Genomic DNA, 23,621 nt, shown 5'->3' on the forward strand with positions numbered 1-23,621 from the left:
AGAAGGTAGCGGGAAACAGAATCAGAAGCTATATGTGAGCTAATATCCTATTTTCTTTCACTGGAATAAATTACCATCTACACCAGTGGCAAATGGTCATTTTTTACAATCATGCCTTCTGGGCTTTTTCCTTTGACTATTCTCAGCTCACTACTCTAGGACAAAATGCACTTCACTAGCAAGGTACTACTCTCTTTAAAGGGAGTTTTCTCTTTTCCCCCTGAGAGCTTTTTAAATAAGTGATGATAAAAGGTCAGATACTATCAGTGTGCTTCAATACTTTCATTACAAGTCAATAACATCATTTTGATTCCATTTGGCATCTCAAAACGAACACCCTTTTTTTCAGAATGACAATTTGTAGGCAATTATGACATTTAAAATATCTGCCTGTATGAGAGTAGTAGGGAAATATTTTCTTCATTGAGGGTTTTTAAACACATGCAGTGCTCTATAGCCAGGATTTAACTAGAAATATGATGACATTCAGTAGAAATAAAAGGAATAACATGGAAAGACCTAATTAAAGGGAAAATTCACTAGTTAGAATTTGATGCCAGAGAGCATACACTATATTAAAATCAGTCTATACTCTGTCTTTTATAAGCAAGGGATCTATATATATATATGATACTTGCTGTAGCTACAAACAAGGTCTCCACAATTCTCCTCAGGAATCAAATTGCAAATTCCTTTACTAAGAAAAGTAGTAAAAGGTAAAGTGCATGAGGTTCCTTAGAAAAAAACAACAATCAAAACAAACAAAACACATTACAATTCTCTAAAAGACACTTGATGTACAGGGAAAGCAAAATTCATTCAGAATTCACACTTAGTTTTCGTGGCTCTGCTTTGCCTACAGGTTCACAGTACCTGGCACAGCTTCTTGAAGTTTCCAAAATGAAAAATGTCCCTGTGATCTCTACTTTAGGCAATCTTTGATTATTTCCCTACAGCTCAGAGTAAACAATGATTAACAGGATAAGGCCAACAAGTCAGGGGGGAAAAAAATGAAGCAGAAACTGTTCTCTTACACATTTCAATTTTTAAAGTGTAGCTTTTTAAAAGCTATCAAAATGTCTTTCAACACATTAATCACAAGTATATGAGGAAAAAAGAAAAAGCAACTCTAACAAAACTACTAGGGCTGTAGGCAGAGTAAAGCTTTTCTTTTCTCTTTTTCTTTTCTTTTCTTTTTCTTTTTTTTCTTTTGGTCCACTGCAGGTTTGAGGAAGTTAAATATATCTTTAATTTTAATTTGCATCATCTCAGTGGGATCAAGAGGCCATCACACCTGTGATTTACACATTCACACATATCATTCTTGTGTGTTAGAACTCTCTCACACACCTACCCATTGCATGCGTATCCAACTAGCTCGTTTTAATTTTTCGGCTAATATGGTTAGATTCCAGCTGTGCCAATTATGAGTTCTGTCACTATTAACAACTTACTTAACTGCCCTGGGTCTCTGTATTCTCAAGTTGAGGAGATTAAAAATAAGCTGTTGTTTGTGAAAACTCAATATTGTGTGTGATATGCAGAAAAAGTCTGTGAATGTTAATTCCATTACTATCCACCCAAGGCCAACCTTCTTTTCCCCTAAAAGGAATGGGGACAACTGAGCAAGTAGTATCCAACCCTGCAAATGAGGCCACTATTGTAAGCATTCTTCTCCCTGTGTCCAGTAGATTCATCACGTTCTATTGCTTCAGGGGCTGGAACTACAAGCCAAACTCAGGACACGATCATAGGACTGAACAAGGAATAACTACTGATGAGAAAAATTACATATCATTATTCCCAGAAAAATATTTACTTGGTGAACACAGAGTGGTTCAGAAAGAAAACTCTAATATTTTAAAATAACACAAAGCCACAATATGAAATGTGATTAAGAAGCAGAAAGTGGATTTTTCTGTTTATACCCAAGTCCATCACATTAATTGATGATTTTTAACTTGTATATTTTTTGGCTGTGTGAGAGCCAGTTTTCTTAAAGCCATGTAATTAAAAACTCTAACCAATTAAAAGCCCCATGGAAATCTTTGATTTGCATATAGGGTAGTATTTGTTTAGCCTGCTTTTCCTAGACTTACGATTCTTAAGGACAAGTAGTGTAACATTTATGAACATTAAAAGGTTTGTGAGTATATAATAAAATTTTCTTATTCTAAACAGAGTCAAATGCAAAAGTGTAAATAAATACTAAATCCATGATATTTTGCCTTTAAGAAATCTTTGACAATCATAGCAACACTATTTTTAGTCTTTTGTTTTCTTAATAAAGTAGAGCTTTTATAGATGGTTAGTGCTTAAATGCTATAAAATTTCCAGTAGAAATGTATAGAGATTTCTTTATATGGTTAAATATATTCGGGGAAAATACAGCACAAAAGCATTCACTATTCTTTCTAAACACTTATATTAAAATAAGCCTCAGGAAGACTTTCTTTGTGAAGCATTTCAAGTGAACCTCTCTGATCAACTGTCCCTTTAGTAGCCTCTGGACTGACTCCTTTACAATAAAAAAAAAAAAAAAAAAAAAAAAAAAGAATTCCTAAAGTGATAAAATGGGTTGAAAATAATTAAACTTTCTATAAATAAAATAATTTCCCCAGTGCTTAATTTACTGAGAATCACTTGAATTTCTAAAGAGTTTTATAATTTTCTGGTCGAAGTAGTTGATGCTAGAGAAAATATAGTATTTCTATGAAACTACATAGCCCACTACACAATGCGGTATATACACATTATTGCATCCACCTGAAAAAGTAATAAAAATGCATATTTTATGAAATGTTCTAGAAATGAAATGTCCTAGAATTTAGACAGCCATTATAATTTTCTACTGAGTTACCAGACACTATAACATTTGTAAGAGATTGCAATTTCCACAAGCACTGCTGGAGGGCTATCAAGTTTTTATGGTCATATATTTTCATATTAGGTTGTCCAAAAATGATCATTCATTTACTTAAATGTTCAATTTTATTCAATAAAGAGAATGATCTCAATGAAACCTGCTATGATTTCTTTAATACTCTCGCTTTAAGGTCATTGAAAGAGGCAGTATTAATGGTGCTTTTCAGAATCCTTGAAGCAGTTTCTAGCCTGCTTATGTGACCTTCCATTTTGGGGTCAATTGGGGTAACTTAGTGAAATTATAATTTTCTGCATAATCTCTGGACCACAAAGAACTCAACAGTTCCTGACTACATTTATCTTGCAATCAGAATATAACAACACTATGTCAATTCTAACTTCCACTTGATCTGTAATTGCAGTGATACTTCTTTAAAAGTGGTTGCTCATTTTCAAGAAGAGGTCCAATTCTCCAAACAGGTTAAACAGAACTCTCCATTTAACAAAAATAAAACTTTCAGCATATATTTTGAGGTGGTTTAATAGTCTTTTTCATTAGAATAAAGGAGCACACACTGAGAGTATCTTTTTGCCGTCTGAGTAATCAATGAGCCAATATGGTTGTAAATCTTCCAGAAATTCCCCATGGTTCAATTCAAAGGGAAGTATTTCTTTTTTTCTGCCCCCTATCCTTCATTTCTCCACTATCATATGGTAACTGTAGGGGGAATCTTTTCATCTTGCAATGAATAGAAAGAGGAAGTATTTCACACTTTCCCTTAACAATTTCCGCCTATTGATACAATCCCTATTCTATCCATGTATGCTAACCATGAAAGAATAAGTGATACAAAAAGTATTTAGAAAAAAACTATAAAAAACCTACAATCAGGAAGACCATTAATTTCATTATTGTTATTTAAATGAGTAAAATGTGAACATGCGATGTGTCATTATTTTAACAGAAGTAAAGTGTAAAGTAATAATTCTAAATGTATTGGTTCATGAAATAGTACATGGGGCAACTTTACACAAAAAGTAAATAGTCAGCCTTGCCAATAATTACACATATGCCATGATTAACTCACTGATACTGTATAAGTGATTGATAATGTACTTGGAAATTTTATAATAAATGAGTCATATCAGAATGAGTTGTTTTTAATTATGCTGATTTTTTATAAAAGTATGTGATAATACAAAGGTCAGTAATTATACTGTCTTGATACAATTACAAAACTAATCTCTTAGCTTTATTATTTAACTTCCAAAGATTTATTACTAGGACTGTGAAACACAGCAATTATTAATTAAAATAGTTAATACTCTAAATCATTTGAATTTAATGCAGTTTTCTTGCCAGTAAAGAAAACATCTAAAAAAGTATTTATAGCATTGAAAATAAGCTTTAATACCTGACCTAGTACTTCAAAGTAACTGCAAATAGTGACTTTAAAAAAGATAAAGTTCATTTAATAAGCATTAATAAAATATATATTACAAATCCTACAGATAATCCTTTTCAAGATTGCTCAGTGAATGATTTTATTACTTATTGTGGTTGTGTCTGATTTCACCATTTTCATCTTTTGTACTCTATACAGGCTGAGCAGCTGACCCCTCTGGAACGCATTTCCCCCACACTCAGTCCTCAACCTCTGTGTTCAGGCTTAGAGTTAGGTTTAGACAAAGAAAGTCAATGGCAAGAGACTGCAGGGGAGGAGTAGGGCATTTCCTTTGGCTCTGGTAGTGGCTGCACGTTTTGGTTACAGTTAAGGTCTCATGCCATTTCAGGCTTAGGGATAGTACTAGCTTCTCATTTTTGGTCCCTGAGTCATTGGCTTTTTGTTGGTTGCCTTAAGCCTTACACCTTTATAATAGTACTTTCATTATTAAATCCTTTTAACTTGAAGCTTTTGATGGTGCCATGTGTTTTCTGCTGTGATTTTACCGTGTATTCTCACGGTAATTTCACTTTAAATGATTATTAGTTTTATATTGTTCTTAAACACCCAAACCAAACATACTTCAGTTTATATAATAATACATTCAGGTCTTCCCTGGTGGCACAGTGGTTAAGAATCCGCCTGCCAATGCAGGGGACACGGGTTCGAGCCCTGGCCCGGGAAGATCCCAGATGCCGCAGAGCAACTCAGCCCGTGCACCACAACTACTGAGCCTGCGCTCTAGAGCCCGCGAGCCACCACTACTAAAGCCCAAGGGTCGAGAGCCCATGCTCTGAAACAAGAGAAGCCACCACAGTGAGAAGCCCATGCACCACAATGAAGAGTAGCCCCCGCTCGCCACAACTGAGAAAGCCCGCGCACAGCAGCGAAGACCCAACACAGCCAATAAATAAATAAACTTATTTTAAAAAAATACATTTATGTATGCAAATTATAATTTTCAATACAAATTACTCTTTCTTTTAAAAGTTTTCAAAAACATTCATCATTCTCCCTATTCTCATCAATTTAACTCTTTCTTCTCATATTCAACTTCTCCTAAAGTCCCTATTTCTGTTTAGGGCATCACATACACAGAAGTTTGAGACCTAAGTTATCATTGATTATTATTGTCTCTCACCCATGACTCCCCCTAACTTATATATTTGTCCAGTTAATTGCCAGTGTAAATTCAAAGTTCTCAGTGTTACTCACAGTTGCATTTTCTTTTCCTTTCCTGCTTCCTGGTTCGGGTCCTTACTGCCTCTCAATTGAATTACTTGGCCTTGCTCCACATGGGAAGCAAATACCCACTCAGCAAGCAAATATCCCAGAGCAGAAATGTGATATGAGGGATGCAGAGCTGCTCGTTCCTCAGATAGTCTAGTTTCTCACATTCAGGGATGATTTTAGGCACTTCAAACAATTTAAACTTACAATTGATTTTTACCTTCATATACTTTTTAGACCTAACCAAGGCAGGAAATGAGACTCCACCCTGCTTTCATTCTTAGTTCCCCACCACCCAGCTTGTAGCTCTGCTTCCTCATGCACGGCAGTGCCATCTTGACCCTCCCAGCGCACAGGACAGTTATACCTCCTTCTCTCAGCCACCCGTCAGAGCTTACCTTGTGTACCGTGAGACTACCTTGAGTTGTGTTGGAAACACTCCCTGCCCATTATTTTCCCTGTGTAAATTCACTCTAACCTTTCCATTCTCAGCTCCCACTTATTCCCCAGGAACCTGTGGGTAGCACAGGCTGTAAGTGAGGTCACACTGCCTAGGATTATGTCCTTGTACCACTGCCCACATTTCAAATTTAAGCAAGTTACTAAACTTGTCTCTGCTTCAGTATCTTTATACGTAAAATGCACATAACAATACCTCCATTGTGAGTACTCTATGAGTTAATGCTTTTCAAACACTCTCAGCTAAAATAGACTATCCACAATTTCCCCAGTATATCCTACGTGGAGAAAAATGTGGCAGGAGAGGAGTGTAACAGCAAATGCATAGAAAGCTTTCAGCCCGGTCTTAAACTGCAGCAACTTGTTCTACCATCTTTTTAAGCCAGTCCTAAAATCCATCTTCTGTTTTGAGTTTCTTCTGATCTCTCTAATTTGGTACAATTACTCTGCCTGTGCTGTCACCATTCTCTAGCAGTTTGTTAGTTTTTCTTACTGGAGACACTCATAATAATTTATCTATATCTCTGTATATCTACATGAAGACTCATAGGTATAGATAGACAAATACATTTCTCCATAAGATTATTCACATTTTTAAGTTCAGATAAAGCATTTTATTTACCCCTTTCTGCAACTGCAGCTTTGCTTAAAATGGGGTATATTATTGTATAATACAATTTAATAGTTCTTTTCAATCAACTGCCTACTGTTTGATAGGCACTATTCCAAAATTATTGGTAATCCTAACCACACCTCTGCAAAGTAGGTGTCATCTCCATTTCATACACAACAGTGCTTCTCAAAGTTCCAGTTACAAACTGTTTATTACTTAACAGCAAAGAGATAACTACAGAAGCTGAGAATAAACGCTTAGAAACTTTTACAGCAATTTGACATTGCCACGACCTCCAAGTGTGTGATCTCTGTCAACAAATTTGTTTTGTGGCTTAAGTTTTCTGTAGAAGTAGACTGGCAAGCTACAATGGCAGGGAAACATTTTGGAGCACTGTGATTAAGGAGCTAATGCAGACCGTGAACTAATGTACTCCTTTCATTAAAAACAAAAACAAACAAACAAAAAAAACCCAAGTCTTGCTACACAATTTAAAAAATCAGCTGAATACCAGCTTTCTTTGAAGTGTGGTCAAATTTGTGAATTATGTTAAAGCTAATGCATTAAATGCAAACTTATTCTCTTTTTTATATGATAAGATAGAAGTCGATTATAAGCAACTCTACTGCACACTGAGACACAAGAGTTACAGATGTGAGAATTTCTGTCGAGAATGTTTGAACAACACAAAAGCTCTTGTTTCTGCAAGATAAGAAACCAGCCCATTCCCAACTTTTATATATGTGATTTAGACAGCCAGCCTTCTTTATTTGTCTAATATATTTGGTGTTTTGATCATCTTAATACTAACAAGGAAGAAATGTAACATGTTTTGCAGTGGCAGGTAAGGTCAAAGGGCAAAGCAAAAGTTAAAAGCTTAAAAGAACAGATTTTCTACAATTATTTATGACATGATCCATAAATTAAGTATAATTATCAGTAAAATATGATAATATTCTTGATATTGCTCATTTGCAGAAAAGTTATCACAGACTATCTTACAATATTAATAAGATATTTTGAATTGTATATTCCAACAAAAATGATCCACATATAGGTATTCATAGATCCTGAAGCAATATCTTTTGTCAAAAATGTAGTTAACTATAAAGTTACAGGATAAATACTGGAACTGGCTGCTAATAAAGAACTGATGATGAATTTTGAAAATACAGCAAAATTTGTCTCATTTTGGATAAAAGTTTAAAAAGACTATCTTAAGACTGCTGAAATTGCTTCAAAATCTCTTCTTCCACTCCTGCCAACATATTGTCTGAGATTCATTTCTCTACTCTGACTACTATTAATATAAAGCATGGAAATAGTTTAGATTATACATTATTCCCTGCAAAAAATGCTATAGTCAATCAAAGAAGATTAGGTAAATTAATAATAAGGAAGCACATGTCACATTAAAATATTTAAATAATTGATATATATGATGTTCACTCAAAGTGTGTGCCTACGTTGTTAACATGAACAATTACTATTTATTTCATAACTTTTTGTTTTGTGTTGATTACAGAGTAACAAAAAGAATTACAAGTATAATAGTAATTCTCTGTACTAGTCTCAATACACCATTACTCAATGCATACATACAATTTTATAATTCTGTTTTCATATGCTATGTTTATGAAATGTCATAATAAAAAGTTTGGACTTTCATTATGTGTGTTTTACTATTTCATTTTATAATAATCCATTTTTATTACACTTTACAAAAGTATGACTTGTGCTTGATTTAGGGAAAATAAATGGCCCTCACCACAGAGTATCTGACAAGTACTAACTGGGCTCCATGAAAGAGGTTAGTTTGTTGTGGTCACTACTGTAGCTCCCCACCTGGAACCTTGCTCTGAAAGTTGCAGGAAGCACACTCTAACTTCCTCTTCATGCAACAAAAACAAACAGCTCTCCTTTCTAGTTCCTGTAGGAAAACTGGATTAGGCTAAGGGAAGATTAGGATTTAGGGAATATTTTGCTTTGCTATGGTTGTTCTTGTTCTCACTTTGTTTTCTTCAGTGATAGAAGAAAACTTAACAGAAGAATAGGAAGTGGATGGTTCATTCCCATAATAAGTTGGAGGTGTTCTTAGAAGCTTCCGTGGATGGCCAGGGCAAATGTGGGATTAATCTCCTGCCACCCCCATGGCCTTCTAGTAGATGCCATTTCCCTAGCAGGGTCACTGATGTCTGAACCTCCTCTCCCTAACCTTGATGTCTCCTTAGGAAAGAGGACAACGTTTTCTTGCCTGGCTATACAAGATTTTGAGTGTGAATAAGACAGGGAAGGACACACTTAGGATAAAGAACCTTACGTAAAACACTTATAAGTGTGAAGAAACATGGTGTATGCAGAGAACCACAATAGCATCAAATTTATCTTCTGGATATGTACGATAATGTACATAAGCATCAAAGGAAACAAATCAAAGTTGGAATGTTTGCAAATATTAAATTGCAGAGAAAATATTAACCAACTTTCAGTTCTATCACTACATGCTTTTCAGAATTATTCCATAGGCCAAATGCCATAATATATGGAAAGTTGTTTTGTAAACTCAAAAAAAAAAAAAAGAAAAGAGTATTCAAATTCATGATTCAAATGTTGTTTCCTTCTCACCTCCTTAACCTGTTGTTAGTGGTAGATTCCAGGGTTCATTTCTTGGACCACTCTTCCCTAGACCACTCATCCAGTCTGATGGCATGTGCCTACTCGATGTTTAAGATCTTCAACTTGAATCAGTCCCTGGATTCCAGACTCAAATGCCCAATTGCTTATTATATAACCTCTCCTATGTGTAGCACAAATAAGCACAAATGTAACAAGGCCAAATCAGAACCTACCCCAAAATAGTCACCACCCCCAGCCCCTGCAATCTTGCCCATCTCCTTTTCAAATTCATTACTTTAGGTGTTCAAACCAAAAGCCTTTAAGTCATACGTGACTCCTCTTTCACTCTTCCACCCCACATTGTGGCCATCAGCTAGTCAAAATACTTTCAAAATACACACAGAAGTCCACTTATTTTCATCATGTTCATTGCGATCTTTCTGGTCCAAACCAGCTTCATATTTTGCCTGGTTTATTTGCAATAGTTTCCTAACTGGTCTCTTCACTTCTGATCCCATCCCCCATCACCAACCACAGTTTGTACTCCCCATAATAGCCAGCGTGATACTGTTAAAATGTTCATAAGATCACCTCACAGCTCTGCTCAGCACCCTCCAATAGTTTCTCATTTTAATCAGAGAAAAAGCCAGAATCCTTCAATGGCCGACAAGGTCCCACTTGCTCACACTCACCACATCCTTATCTTTCAGCCCTCATCTCTTCTCTTCTATGCTTTCACTCTGATCTGCACATACTGACTGAGCTCTTCTTCAAAAAAACCCAGAGAGCATCCATTTCAGGCCACTCCTCTGCTTTGCTCTCTGTCCCCAGAGACAGTTGCATGTCTAACTAGCTCTTTATTCTTTTTTTGGGTGTTTGCTTCCATGTCACTTCCTTAATGAGGCTTTCCCTCATACCTTATTTAAAACGGCACTTCCTCTCTTCCTTTTCATAAATTTTTTTCTCCATAGAATTCATCACCCTTGGACAAACTAGCAATACATATGTACTTAATTATTTTACTTATGGTCATTTTCCTCCTACTTGAAAGTAAGTTGCACAAGGGTGGAGTTTTGACTGTTTTGTCCACTGCTATATTCAGAAAGCCTACAATAACTCCTGGCAAAAAGTAGCTCAGTAAGTGTTATTGAATGAATGGCGGAATCTTAATTACTCTTAAGGTACATGCAGTGTCAAACTGTAAAGATATCGTAAATGGATATATATTAATTTATTTTGAATCTATAATCTAAGAATCCCTTAGAAACTGAGAATTAAAATTAACTTTCTTTGTCACAACTCCTCTGACATAAATAGATGGTGGTAGACTAATAATATAATCAATTGTGTGGCTACTCAAAATTAGACTCCTTTCCTCCTGGCTTGAAGACTAGAAATTAATTTTTGGTTGACCAAGCCTAGTCAATTCCTTGTTTGAATACCTTTCAAATATATTTTTTCTATTTCCTTAGCTCTCTTTTTGGTCCAGGTTATCATCGCATCACATCTTAGCTGCTAAAATCATTTTTATCTTCCTTTCATCCCTCTATACCCAAAGCCTCCTTTCCCATAGCTGTTCAAGTACTGATTCTTTTTCTTTTATTTCTCTAATTTTAAAAAGATGTATACTATAGCTGATATGCTAAGGAGGCAAACAAAAGTAGAGCTGTAGCTATTGAAAAGGCAGAAGCACAGTTATTTGTAGACAATGCAGGCTAGAACAATGAGAAACCCCCAAAGAAGTTCAAAACACTATTAGAACTAGTAGGGAGGTAATAAACAAAATAGAAATGTGCATTTTGATTTGCTAGATACCAATCAGTATATAGAAGGGAGCAAAGAAATCAGTTCAGTCAGCCAGTGTTGGGGCACCAGGACTGGTTTTCATTCCTGCTCTGTGCCACTCTTTGTCACATGGACTCAGTGGTAGCTCTTCAGGTGAGAGAGCCTTAACATCTCTTTATGAAAATCTCACACCATAGGGACTCACACTCAACATAAAAAGAAGTGAGGCAGAGGCACAAACTATTATGTGTAAAATAAATAAGCTACAAGGACATATTGTACAGTACAGGGAATATAGCCAATATTTTATGACTTTAAATGGAGTATAATCTATAAAAATATTCAATCACTATGCTGTATACCTGAAACTAATATAATATTGCAAATCAACTATACTTCAATAAAAAAAAAAATTAAACAGAAGGGAGGCAAGAAGGGCAGGGAGCGAACTTTATTTTTCCTCCTAAATTCTCTCATCCTAACTCGCGTTCTTTTCCCCAAAGCCTTGAGGGTAGCAACCCAGCCTCCAAATTAGAAACCTTCATTGCATTTTACCTTCAACATAGTTACAGCACCTAGGAAATGGTGAAGCTAAATATTACCATTTAAATACAGGGTCTCTGCTTTATGTTCCAGTAACTAAACGGTCTATTTCAGGTATTCACCCATTCACAGCCACTTTCAGGCTAAAGGTAGTATTAAAGATGTCAACTTCCTGTTAGATGGAAACTGCTTAAGACTTCAATGGCAGACCTTTGTTTTTCTTTACATTTTGTTTGATGTTGCAGTATCAATTTTCAAACATTTCAAAAAACACAAAACAAACTCTGAGAAGAGTTTCAGCCTGTACACCTGGACACAGCAGCAGGTAGCCCTTTACAACCCATTGGCCTCAAGAGGCCTACAAGCTGGAACTGTGATTGGTTTATGTAATTGGTCAAGGTTGTTTCAATACCACATACAAATCCATAGTGAAACTGGGATCCAAATGTAGCTGCCCTGACTAGCAAGCCTGTAAACCTCAACCAACCAACCCATCTATAATGTTTGCAAGTGTTTAGGAGGTAGGATTTTAAGTTACAAAGAAATATGCGACTAATAACCAATTATCATCTCCATAGGAGAACACAGTTACTGGTCCCTAGAAGATATTTTTATCATAATTCAAGATTTAGGAAATAGCCCATTCAATCTCATACCATGCAATTTTCAGCATTAAAAAACAGGTGAGCTATACATATATGAAAGGATTTTGAGAGTCCAAACACAACGTGTTACATCTATATTCATACTACTATCCTTCTTTCTAAACTACAACCATTCTTTCTAAAATGTTAAAATGAATATTACAGACCAATCACTCAGCATTCCCCCTACCCCATTTCCCATTTGTACTTGAGTCCACTTACTAGTCTCAACATAAATAGTCATAAAACCAGAAGACTTAATTCTTACAAACACCCACACTTCAGTACTAAAATAACACTGCCTCCTACATTTCACAGTGCTACAAAATGCTCATTTACTGCTGTTTCCAAGGATCACTCACAAGAGCCTGCTGGGGCTAAAGAAATAATAAATTAAGGAAAGCAGAGTACTTTAAGTTATAACTCTTCATGCTCACACAATATAAAACAAAACATTAAAAATATTTATTCAGGAAAAGGTATTTCTAAATTGTATTATTTTGTCTGAATAGTGGAGAAATGTCATCTGAAGAGGCATGGAGGAAGAGAAACACTCAGTATTTATAAATATAGGAAATAACTAAAATAATTGAAGAAAGCCAAGTGAGTTGAAAAGATCATACTCATTAAATTTTTAACCATAACAAATTAATAGTTTAATAGTATTTTAATTAGTATTACCATTCATGAATGACCATATGTGTTTTTATTCCTCCTTTTTTGGTACTTAGACCAATATTTCCAAGTTACTTATAAAAAAACTCCTTGGGATTAAAGAGAGGCTGCACTTATTAGGGGTACCCAAGTAATAATATTTAAATGAGGTTTCTTATTCATTTTGTACTTAATGCTATAATTATTTTCATAAAACATATTCTATCAAGACAGAAGAATATTCTGCCTAGATTCTATATTTGAGCCTATTGAGCAGGGCCTTCGTTGAATGTAGAGGATGTAAATTATAGTGATTGCTGGACTCAATGGCCACACACCTCTAGTTATACCTTAAAGCACAGTAGAGACATCTAGTATAAGCTGAACCAATTTATTTCTCTCTCCTGGGAATTTAAAACTAGAACAGAGAAATGCAGTGGACTCTAAGTTTTGGAGTAGAATGACATTTATGTCAGTGTTCTAGGGCTAAGTTTTCATTAGCCTCAAACAAAAAAATTAGCACCATTTCTACAATATAAATTCACCATAGGGGGATATGACTCTCTCAAGGTCTGACGTAAAATATTTTAAAAAAATACAAAATGAGAAAAACACACTAAAAAATTAAATAGTAAAACTTTAAACACTGTTATCTAAAATAGAATTATATTGGTACGAATCAAAATTATGTAATTTTAAATAGAATTAAACTTATACATTATAGACAGTATTTTTTGATACTGTTAAGATTTTCTTATACTTACTAAGGACCTATAATGCTAATGCTATTTTGAAACTTACTTAAAAAATGTTAGAATATCTTAAATTCTCCATGGTGTCTCTGCTGATCCTGATTAAAAGGTTATTCAACATAGAGACCATATCAGTATGTCACAAGAAAATCAGGTCCCTGTACAGTACACTGTTACTCCATATATTAGACAAATAGCACATAATAGTTTATTTACAATTTTTTCTTTAAAAAATAATTTTATCAGTAAAGGTATGTTTTCGGTCATGTATATTTTCTTTTTTTTTTTTTTAACATCTTTATTGGAATATAATTGCTTTACACTGGTGTGTTAGTTTCTTATGGTCATGTATATTTTCAAGTCAGGGTTTTTCCTAGACTCATGTAGGATATTTTTATCAATTATTTGGGCATGTTGTATCCTCTACAATGAGGCTTATTATGCAACAAGTAGAATTACATTTATCTACCTGTAAAATGCCTGATCCAATACTGTTCCTCTATACCCTCCACCATTCCAATGTATAGATGATATATGATAACTTGCCACTTAAGGGCAAAATTCATGTTTTATTTATTTTAGGGGCCCCAATGCCCAGCATAATTCCTGGGACATAGCAATATTTCACTAATATTCACAGAATTGAACTGAAATTATGACTTGGAAATCTTTTAAATATCAAATATGCTTAGATATTTATATATTAAGAACATTTACTTAGTGATGTCTGTTATCTTTAATGACTATTAATTCCCAAAACTGAGGATATGAAGTATCACAAAAGATATCAAGGCAATTACCCAGAAGCTAGTTGGTCATTGCTTACTTTTTTTTTTTTTTTTTTATTGTTTTGGGAGATGGAAATAGATGGCACAATGGTGTTGACCATCCACCCAGTCTGACTCTAGCCGTCATCTCACTTCTACTGCCATGACCATAAAATGTGGTATTCTCCAGATGGCTTAAAATCATTGAAATAATTGCTGATTATGTGCTGACTCTGTATGTCTTACCAACATACAAACATATTTATAAAATATGTATCCAGAAACATATATGATTGGAAGATAAAAGAAATCAAATTTTAATCAGGACAAGCTGCCTTTCAAGTAGCTCTATTGAACACAGAATAGACCCTTCAAAAATCAATGAGCTACAATAACTGCAAACCACCTAGTGCAGTGTCTATAACACAGTAAATGGTCACCAAATATTTACTGAATGAAAGACTGAATAAATATATAAGTTAATGATCAGAAAGTAGAATAAAATAGCTTCATGTTATAGAAATAAATTTTCTCTATATGGAGTTTTGCTAAAAAACAAAAAACGCTAGTGAACAGCAATGTGCAATAACTAAAAGGACTTAATTCAAGAATTTGGTCATTTTCACAGAGGTATTTGATTTATTTGCAATAAATTTTGTTTTTATTTTTTGTTTTATTTTTGCGGTACGTGGGCCTCTCACTGTAATGGCCTCTCCCGTGTGGAGCACAGGCTCCGGACGCACAGGCTCAGCGGTCATGGCTCACGGGTCCAGCCACTCCGCGGCATGTGGGATCTTCCCGGACCTGGCACAAACCTGTGTCCCCTGCATCGGCAGGCGGACTCTCAACCACTGTGCCACCAGGGAAGCCCTTTGTTTTTATTTTTAAATTACAACACTACAGGGAATTCCCTGGCGGTCCAGTGGTTAGGACTCTGCACTTTCACTGCCGAGGGAGTGAGTTCAATCCCTGGTCCGGGGACTAAGATCCCACAAGCTGCGCAGCACGGCCAAAAAAATACAAAAAATATTGTAAAAAGTAGTAATATTAGTGAAACCTAGCCTCTCTAAAATATAATATCAAGTATGCAAGTAATGCTGAATTCTAAAATGTTCAAACACTAAAATTTGCTGATCATGTTCAGACACATATTTGTAGCTTTGAATGTCAAAGTTCCAAATCCTGACACTGTTATAGATACCACATAATGAATACAGTTTATAGTGTACATGATTATCTTTATGTTTTTCCTAAAGTTGCTGGACTTTAAACTAGCATAAAGAGATAAAGGTAGTAATCATATAATGTACAACTGAAAATTTTGCTCATGCTTAGTAAGAATTTATAATAATGGCTTTATCATTAGCACATTAAGTAAAAGCAAGTTATTTCTTTAAGAAATATAATAGCACACAGTTTAACATGTATGTTAAATTTGAGGAATATAACATTGAAAAAAAGTAATCTGTTTTGGAAAGGTGCTGCATTGTTGCAACTTATTTCTCCCAAAAAGAAGCAATTCAATGGAAGGTAGTTGTGAACATAGAGTGACACAAGGTTTTTGATAGAAATTATCTTTACTGAAAATTAGACAAGGAGAAATATCTATTTATGCTTGGTAAGTTGTGCTGGTTGCTTTCTGCTTATCATTCCAGATCCATTATCTTCCCTGCTATTTTCCCTGGGAGACTAAACTACCTAGGATTCCTTGACCTATGGTTTCCATTTGGGCTCAGCCCATGGAAGTCATTGATAAGAGATCAAAAGGTAAGAGGAAAAAGAAGTCAATTTACATATTTCCACACGTCCTTCTTCCTAACCAGTCTCAGCTTCTAACCAGAAGTCTTCTTCCAAAACTTAGCTTTAGTTCCTTCTGTCGCCCTTTCAGGGGCAAGGATGGTTTCCCACTCCTGCTAGCTCCTGGGTGCTGCATCATCTTGATATGTTTCCTTAATTATGCCTGTACACCTGTAAATAGTGTGTTCATACTTCATTAACTCGAGTGTATCATTTATTTCCTAATGGGAACCTGATTCCTACTCATTTAATATGGATGCATTTGCTAGCAAATCTGTTATTACAATAAAAATGAAATTATTAAAATATGAGATGTGTTCAGGAGATTTATCATTGAGATGGCAACTTTGGAGTAAAGACCGAAAAGAAGTGATACTTTCCACAAGAAATGTAAAAAAAAAAAAAAAAAATCCAAAAAGCAATAAAATGAAGTCCTTATCAGAATGGTATAGCATGAAGTGAATTAGGCTTGTCTTAAGAAAACTTGGGTCTCATCATCATTTTGTCACTTACTACTCAAGTCATTCAAACTTGCAAACCTCGGTTTCTTCATGTACAAAATGGGAATATCGACCATACAGGGTTGTTGTGAATCACAATGAGAAAAGGTAACCATGTTGAAGTTATTTAAAAATTATAGAGTATGGAGTAAGTTGTCATCACTTATTTCACACCTTTAGTGTAACCTATACATGATTTATTTTTTTAAGAAAGCAGAAAGAAGGGTAATATTGACCACTTTAACACCTGCTTTACTGAGTTAATCTTTACTATTTTAAAGACTGTCACATTGATTGAGACTAGTTGTGGAGAAAGAAACTGTCAGGTGGCACTGGCTGGCATGAAGCCAAGAGAACTTGTACCTCCATTTCAGGTTCATCTCATTTTTCTTCTCTTTATCACTGCTTGTCCTAGGACACATTATTCATGTTCCTCCTCTCCCATCATCCCCAGTATTAATGTAAAATTATCAGCATAATTATTGGATAATTAACACCAGCGGTTTTTTTTTTTTTTTTTTGGCTATGCCCTTAATAAAATTTTATTTTCGTTCCTTCAGGAATAAAATTTCCTTCAAGAAATTCTTGAGAATCATTGAAGCATAATGCAAAAAAGCAAAACTACTATAAAGTAGTAGCATCACAAAACATTATGTATTTTACATTTTTATACAAAAACACATACAAGCACACAGAGATACGTCTGTTAAATGCATATACTATGCACTCCTGGAGATGTTTGTACAAAGTATTTTCTGTCAATAATAGGAAGGAATTGAAGTGTTCTTTCCTGAGCATTAAGTGATCAGATTGTACTACTTCAACTGTTTTTTCCCACACCGGCTGAGAAACAAACACAATGACCTAATTGATTTTTTTAAAACTTCTATTGCCAAATACCACACAGCATTCATGTGGTGTTTCAGTGAACTCGACTCCCTACTCTCCCTGTCTCCCTATACCCACTCTATCCCAAGTGCTTACCTACTAGTTATAACAGATACGGTAAAATCTGTGTAAAAAGAAAGAGAAGAGGGCCATAACAAGTGGCTACATTTGCTCTAGGTCCCTCTGACCCATAAGAACCTGTAAATCTTCCTCTTGATTTTTATTTTCTATTTAGATTTGCAGTTTCTTAAGTGTTATAGAAGAAGTCTTCATACAAAAACTATGCAGAAATGAAATGGAGCTGTAATTCAATATCTACTTCATAGGTTAATGATATCTGGTTTTCAGGTGCAAACAACAAAGTAGATAGAGAAATTGTTAAAAATGCAATTCTGATCCAAAGACTAGAACATCTGATTTGGTGGGATATTGATGAGCCCCTTTTATTTCTCTGCCAGTTGGTGTCAGAAGCAGAATTAGAAGTCAGATCTGACTCCCTGTCTCCTAGGCTACAATGTCGCCATTAAATCTGTGAAATTTAAACAGTAAAATTTCATTTATTGAATATTTGATACATTTTAATGATGACTTGGGGTTTTCTCCGTTGGAAAATGCATATTCTACAGCCAAGGCTGGAATTGGACAAGGTCTATTTTGGCATCTAAAGAGTGAGTCATCATCTAGAACTGTGCTTTCCAAAACAGTAACCACACATGGCTTTTGAGTACTTGAAATATGGATAGTGTGACTAAAATAACAAATTTTTAATTATTTTAAAATTAACTTAAGTATCCACACATGACTGCTGGCTACAGAACTGTTTTGCAGATATAGGACATTGCCATCATCACAGAAAGTTCTATTGAGCAGTGCTGACTATAATGTATCCCTCTGTCTTACTGTATGTACACCTTCAACAGTTTGAAAATAACTGATGCTCTTTAACTAAAAGGCAGCTGCCAAGATCAAAGGCAGAGGCCACTTGGGTTATATTTAAAGTGACCTGGTGCCCGGACACCTTTGTTCTCAGGGGCATTCTAGTTAAAACTAACATAGGCCAACCTGGATTCCAATCCCTTCATTACCAGTCATTCGCTGAACATCTGTGGACAAATTTTCCTTGAGTGTTTGACTCTCAATTTCTCCAGTTGTAAATGGAGAAAGCTACTGATCACATTAGATGTGCTCAAGGTAGCAAAAGCCTGAATTCACTGCCCTCCTCTTTATTTCACCTGAATAAAAAATATTACAATATTAGCTTCACTTTAGCCAATTACCCCCAGACACCTATCTCCCTTGTGAAGAAATTCCTGAATATTCACGTTTAACCTCCTTGAGAGAAACTCCTAAGAAAAGGGGTTCTGCTTAAGTCTCCTTTAGCTGATCATCAACTGCCTACTCACAGCATGCTTTTCTTTTGTTCCAAGTAAACAACAAAGGCTTTTCCAGTTCTAGTTGAACCAATGGGCCACCATCCTGAGATACTTGTTCAGCCCTTATAGCCAGAACCCTCAGAGACCTGGGTCTCCAGAGAGCATGAAAGGCTACTCAGAATGCCTTTTGGGACTCCTAGTGGCAACAGTAATATCAATGAGAAGCACCTGTTTTGTTGTTCTGGCTAGCTCGCTCCCTCCTTCCCTCCCTCCCTCCTTCCTTCCTTCTCATTACTCTATGTCGGTACAAAAATTAAAGTTCAGGGGTACAGAGCTCTGGTGAGAACTGACTTGCTAAACCCAAAGCTTCTCAACCTCGGCTGTATTTTACAATCATTTAAGATGCAATGAAAACACTGTGATACTGCATATGCCTGAAAGATTCTGTTTGGAAAGCTCCTGAGATCAACTGGCAACACAATGTGAGATAGAAATAAGAACAGAGCTATGGATAAAGCTGTTAACAGTAGCAGCCACCTGTAGAAGCTGGTGCAATCAGTGACACAGACAACCCTTTCGTTTTCTCTATTGTTCTCCTGAGCAGTTGTCAACTTGCACAACACGTAAGAGTTACTCTAGTCATGCTAACTCACGCTAAGCTTCTGCACTTAGACTCTGGCACAATTTAGCACATTTGTTTGCTCGAGATAAGCCTTAAGATTGAGGAGGGCTAGGCAGGTAAATGCAGACAAAAAGACAGTATGGGGAAAATTGTGATATGAAATCCTTAAAATAAAATGTTTTTATTTTCAAATAAAATACTAGATTTGTAAAGAATTTGTTTCCAGAAAGCCTCTCTCTTCTGAAGGATAATCATGGTGAGAAAAACCCATCATGCTATATCTGGGATATTTAGCAATATCTCTGTATCTTTACACTGCTACAAAATACTAGATATATCTGATCATATGAATTGTTGAAGCATGCATTTGCTTTATTTCATTTTTTCTTTCCTTATTGCCTTAACAGGTTAGAGTTATGCTGTAAAAAGCTAGTCTGTGTGTGTGTGTGTTTGTGTGTGTATAGTATAACAGGTTTCTATTTTTGATATTAGACTTTTTCTAATTCTATTGTGGTTCTAATAATCAGTTGCAACAGAATAACGAAAAGCATTGAATAAAGAAACCTTTCATAAATGGCAAACATGTTTGTTCCTTCACAAGTCCCTGGTTTGGTTCCTTGTCATGTAGTGGAAGGGATCCTTGACAGTGATGTCCCTCAAATGCAAGGGTTTGAAAATAAAAGCATTTTTTTAAAAGATTTCATATCACAATTTTCCCATACTGTCTTTTTGTCTGCATTTACCTGCCTAGCCCTCCTCAATCCTAAGGCTTATCTCGAGCAAACAAACGTGCTAAATTGTGCCAGAGTCTAAGTGCAGAAGCTTAGCGTGAGTTAGCATGACTAGAGTAACCCGTACGTGTTGTGCAAGTGACAACTGCTCAGGAGAACAATAGAGAAAACGAAAGGGTTGTCTGTGTCACTGATTGCACCAGCTTCTACAGGTGGCTGCTACTGTTAACAGCTTTATCCACAGCTCTGTTCTTATTTCTATCTCACATTATGCTCCCAGTTGTTCTCAGGAGCTTTCCAAACAGAATCTTTCAGGCATATGCAGTATCACAGTGTTTTCATTGCATCTTAAATGATTGTAAAATACAGCTGAGGTTGAGAAGCTTTGGGTTTAGCAAGTCAGTTCTCACCAGAGTTCTGTATCCCTGAGCTTTAATTTTTGTACCGACATAGAGGAATGGGAAGGAAGGAAGGAAGCGAAGGAGGGAAGGAAGGAGGGAGGGAGCTAGCCAGAACAACAAATGCTAGCATTCCTAACCCTCTGTCATAGTTAAGTTTATGTGTCAACTAATTAGGCCACAGAATTAAGACCATGCTGAATAGCTATTATACAGATATTTATATCCTATATAATTTAAACTTACCTAAAGCAACAGCTCCATATTTTCACTACAGTTTATGAACTCATTTTCTCCCAATGTTTATAACAATGGATGACGGCTTAGAAATTCAGTATACATTTTTAGTTGTTTGCTTGAATTATATAACATAAATTGCCTTAGTTCTCTAAAAATGTTTAATCAAAATCTATCATCCAATTAGAAAGCCCAGTTAATCACTAAAGTCCAACTCAACTTGTAAATACAGCTTCTTACTTAATTTCAGTTTATTTTGGAAACATGGAGTAACTTAAACTTATTATTGGAATCATTTCTGTAAGTCTTACTTTCAAACTGAATTCATGAGAAAGCACAGAACTTTCCAAAATCATAAAATGTCTTCCAAATATTTTAACTAAGAGTAATAAAAATAATATATCCTATTGCCAGGAGTGAGGGAAAAAATATTCAATCTATACGAAAGGCATCTACAAGAAAACAAAATCATGTGATATCTTGAGAGAAGATAATTGTTAAGAGAAGGCATAAAGCTATTTTTGAAACAGAATTAGAACTGTTCATTTTATTAAAAAGTTGACACAGGTTATCTTTAGTGTTTATGACTTACAAACTAAAGTATTTAATATTTAACATGTTTAAATACAAGCAGCAGCAGTTTGGTAATCAAAAGGAATAATTTGAATGATCTCAGAAAAATAAATTCATTATAATTAGGATATTTTAGAATATGATTAAAACATTTAAAAGAAAATGTATTCACCTTTCTTGTCATCAAAGTACAGCGTCTGTTGAGCTGGATTTGACCACTGGAGGGAGGTGTTATCATTTTGATCAACCCTGCAGGTCAAAATTGCAGTTCCACCTTCAACAACTGTTACGTTCTGTGTGAGTGGAAACTGTCCTTGGCTGCCTAAAAGGGGATTAAAGAAAAGGTTGATTAAAAGAAAGTTCTAAAATGATTAACTTTCCAAGAGCTATATGGACTTAACTCCTCATTCCAAGTAAAATTTAAAACAACCAAACAACAGCAAAACTATATATTACAAAAAGGCAAAACATAATTGAAAACCCTTAATCAGAAGACGACAATTTGACATACCATTAGGATTCCTTTATATTCCCTCACATGCTCCAGAAAAGCTTCTTCTCCTCCTAGGCACACATGAAGATTTATATTTAAATAGTAACATGATTATCATTAATTTCCCTTGCATTAATTATATGGTGCTAGACCTGGTTATCTTTGAAGATAATAATTTTGGATGAATTAAACTCTTTAAAAGCAGCAGAAGAAACAGGTAAAATAGTTTCCTTGTAGCTTTTATAATCCTGAATAAAGCCTATAAAATATGAATACTAGAACTTTAGATTCAATTTCTGATAGAAGAAATAAAAAAAGAATCCTATTTCACCAGGGTTTCTTGTAGACGTAGCTGTTTTGAGAAATACAAAATGTGCTGGAGAAAGCAATGTAAGTATTCTTCAAAAAGTGTTCATCTTATAGAATATCCATCAAAATCTTAAAGTGATTACTCTAGCCCAGGAGATAGAGACAATATTCTTTTTTGTTCCTTTCTGTAGTTTCCTGATGTTTTTTCCAATGAATATATATTTATTTTATAAATCAAGGAAAAATGTATCTATAAATGACCATTGTCAATTTGGATATCATTAGAATGCAATCAATTCTATCTTCCTAAGTGTTATACTAATTTATTAAAGTAATTCATGTAATAACATTACTTAGTAAAAGCACTTCTAAAGTTAAAACAAAATTCTTGCACACAGCAACATAATATGTAAATTTCACTGCAGCAAGATGATCTGGAGATGAACTCTGCAAAGTCTGATAACAATTATCAACATGGGTAAAAAAATGACTTTCTAAAGCCAGGTTAAAATACTATTATGGAAGCAAGGTAGTTTATTAAGTCAAGCATAATTTACATATGCAAGAACATTATGATAACTTAATCACACCCATGAAATATATTTTCCTTTTCTTCTTTAGTTTTGCAATGATTCTGTCATTACTACAAGCACCACCTGAGGTTATGCTGGAGCTGTTGGCATAAAGAATCTTATTACCAAGAAGCCCGTTGATTGGCACCATAAGAGAGAGAAGAGCCTGAAGGGGAAAATTTCTTTCCAGACCTAAATGACACAAGCACAGAAGTTCATGACCATGTTATATAATTAAGCCTATCAAGTATAAAAATCTGCTATCAGTAGCTTTGTCTCCTCAGTGCCAACCTCTTAGAGTCACTATGGCAACTCCCCAGGGTATCTCCCTGTAATCTTTAGGGTGGAGTTTTTAAATTGAGGTTAGGCAATGTCTGGAATAAACTCTTTGATAGTTGACTTCAAAGTCAATGGGAGCCACAATGGGATGTGTTTTGCCTTCAGCTCAGAGGTGACCTCTAGCAGGGAAACATGGAGAACTATCAATCTTGTGAAGTGAGGTGAGGTGAAAAACCACATCAGAGAAAACATGAGCTAAAACAGAAGGAAGGAGTAATTACCAAAGATATCAGATTAGCAGCTCATAAATATGAAGCTCAGAACGTTTTTAAGATTTGCTTAGGTGCCCAGTTATTGACATAATGCATAAACTGAGCAATCTAGGAGAGTAGGGGATCCTGTAAGTAATAAAAAGCACATAACTGCTAATAAATACACATAGTTCATCCCAGATGACAATTTGACTATCAACTGGT

At 35.1% G+C, this 23,621-nt stretch overlaps 1 protein-coding gene across 1 annotated transcript in view; it reads right to left on the reverse strand.

The window, feature by feature from the left end:
• The window catches only part of CADM2 (cell adhesion molecule 2), a 244,690-nt gene that overhangs the window by 217,048 nt on the left and 4,021 nt on the right, over nucleotides 1–23,621 (reverse strand). Inside the window, exon 2 of the mRNA XM_065876194.1 lies at nucleotides 21,665–21,816. Coding sequence (XP_065732266.1) covers nucleotides 21,665–21,816 — 152 coding nt within the window. The remainder of the gene's footprint in view (nucleotides 1–21,664; nucleotides 21,817–23,621) is intronic.

Source organism: Phocoena phocoena, chromosome 4 (genome assembly GCF_963924675.1).
Source record: "Phocoena phocoena chromosome 4, mPhoPho1.1, whole genome shotgun sequence".
Classification (NCBI taxonomy): Eukaryota; Metazoa; Chordata; class Mammalia; order Artiodactyla; family Phocoenidae; genus Phocoena; species Phocoena phocoena.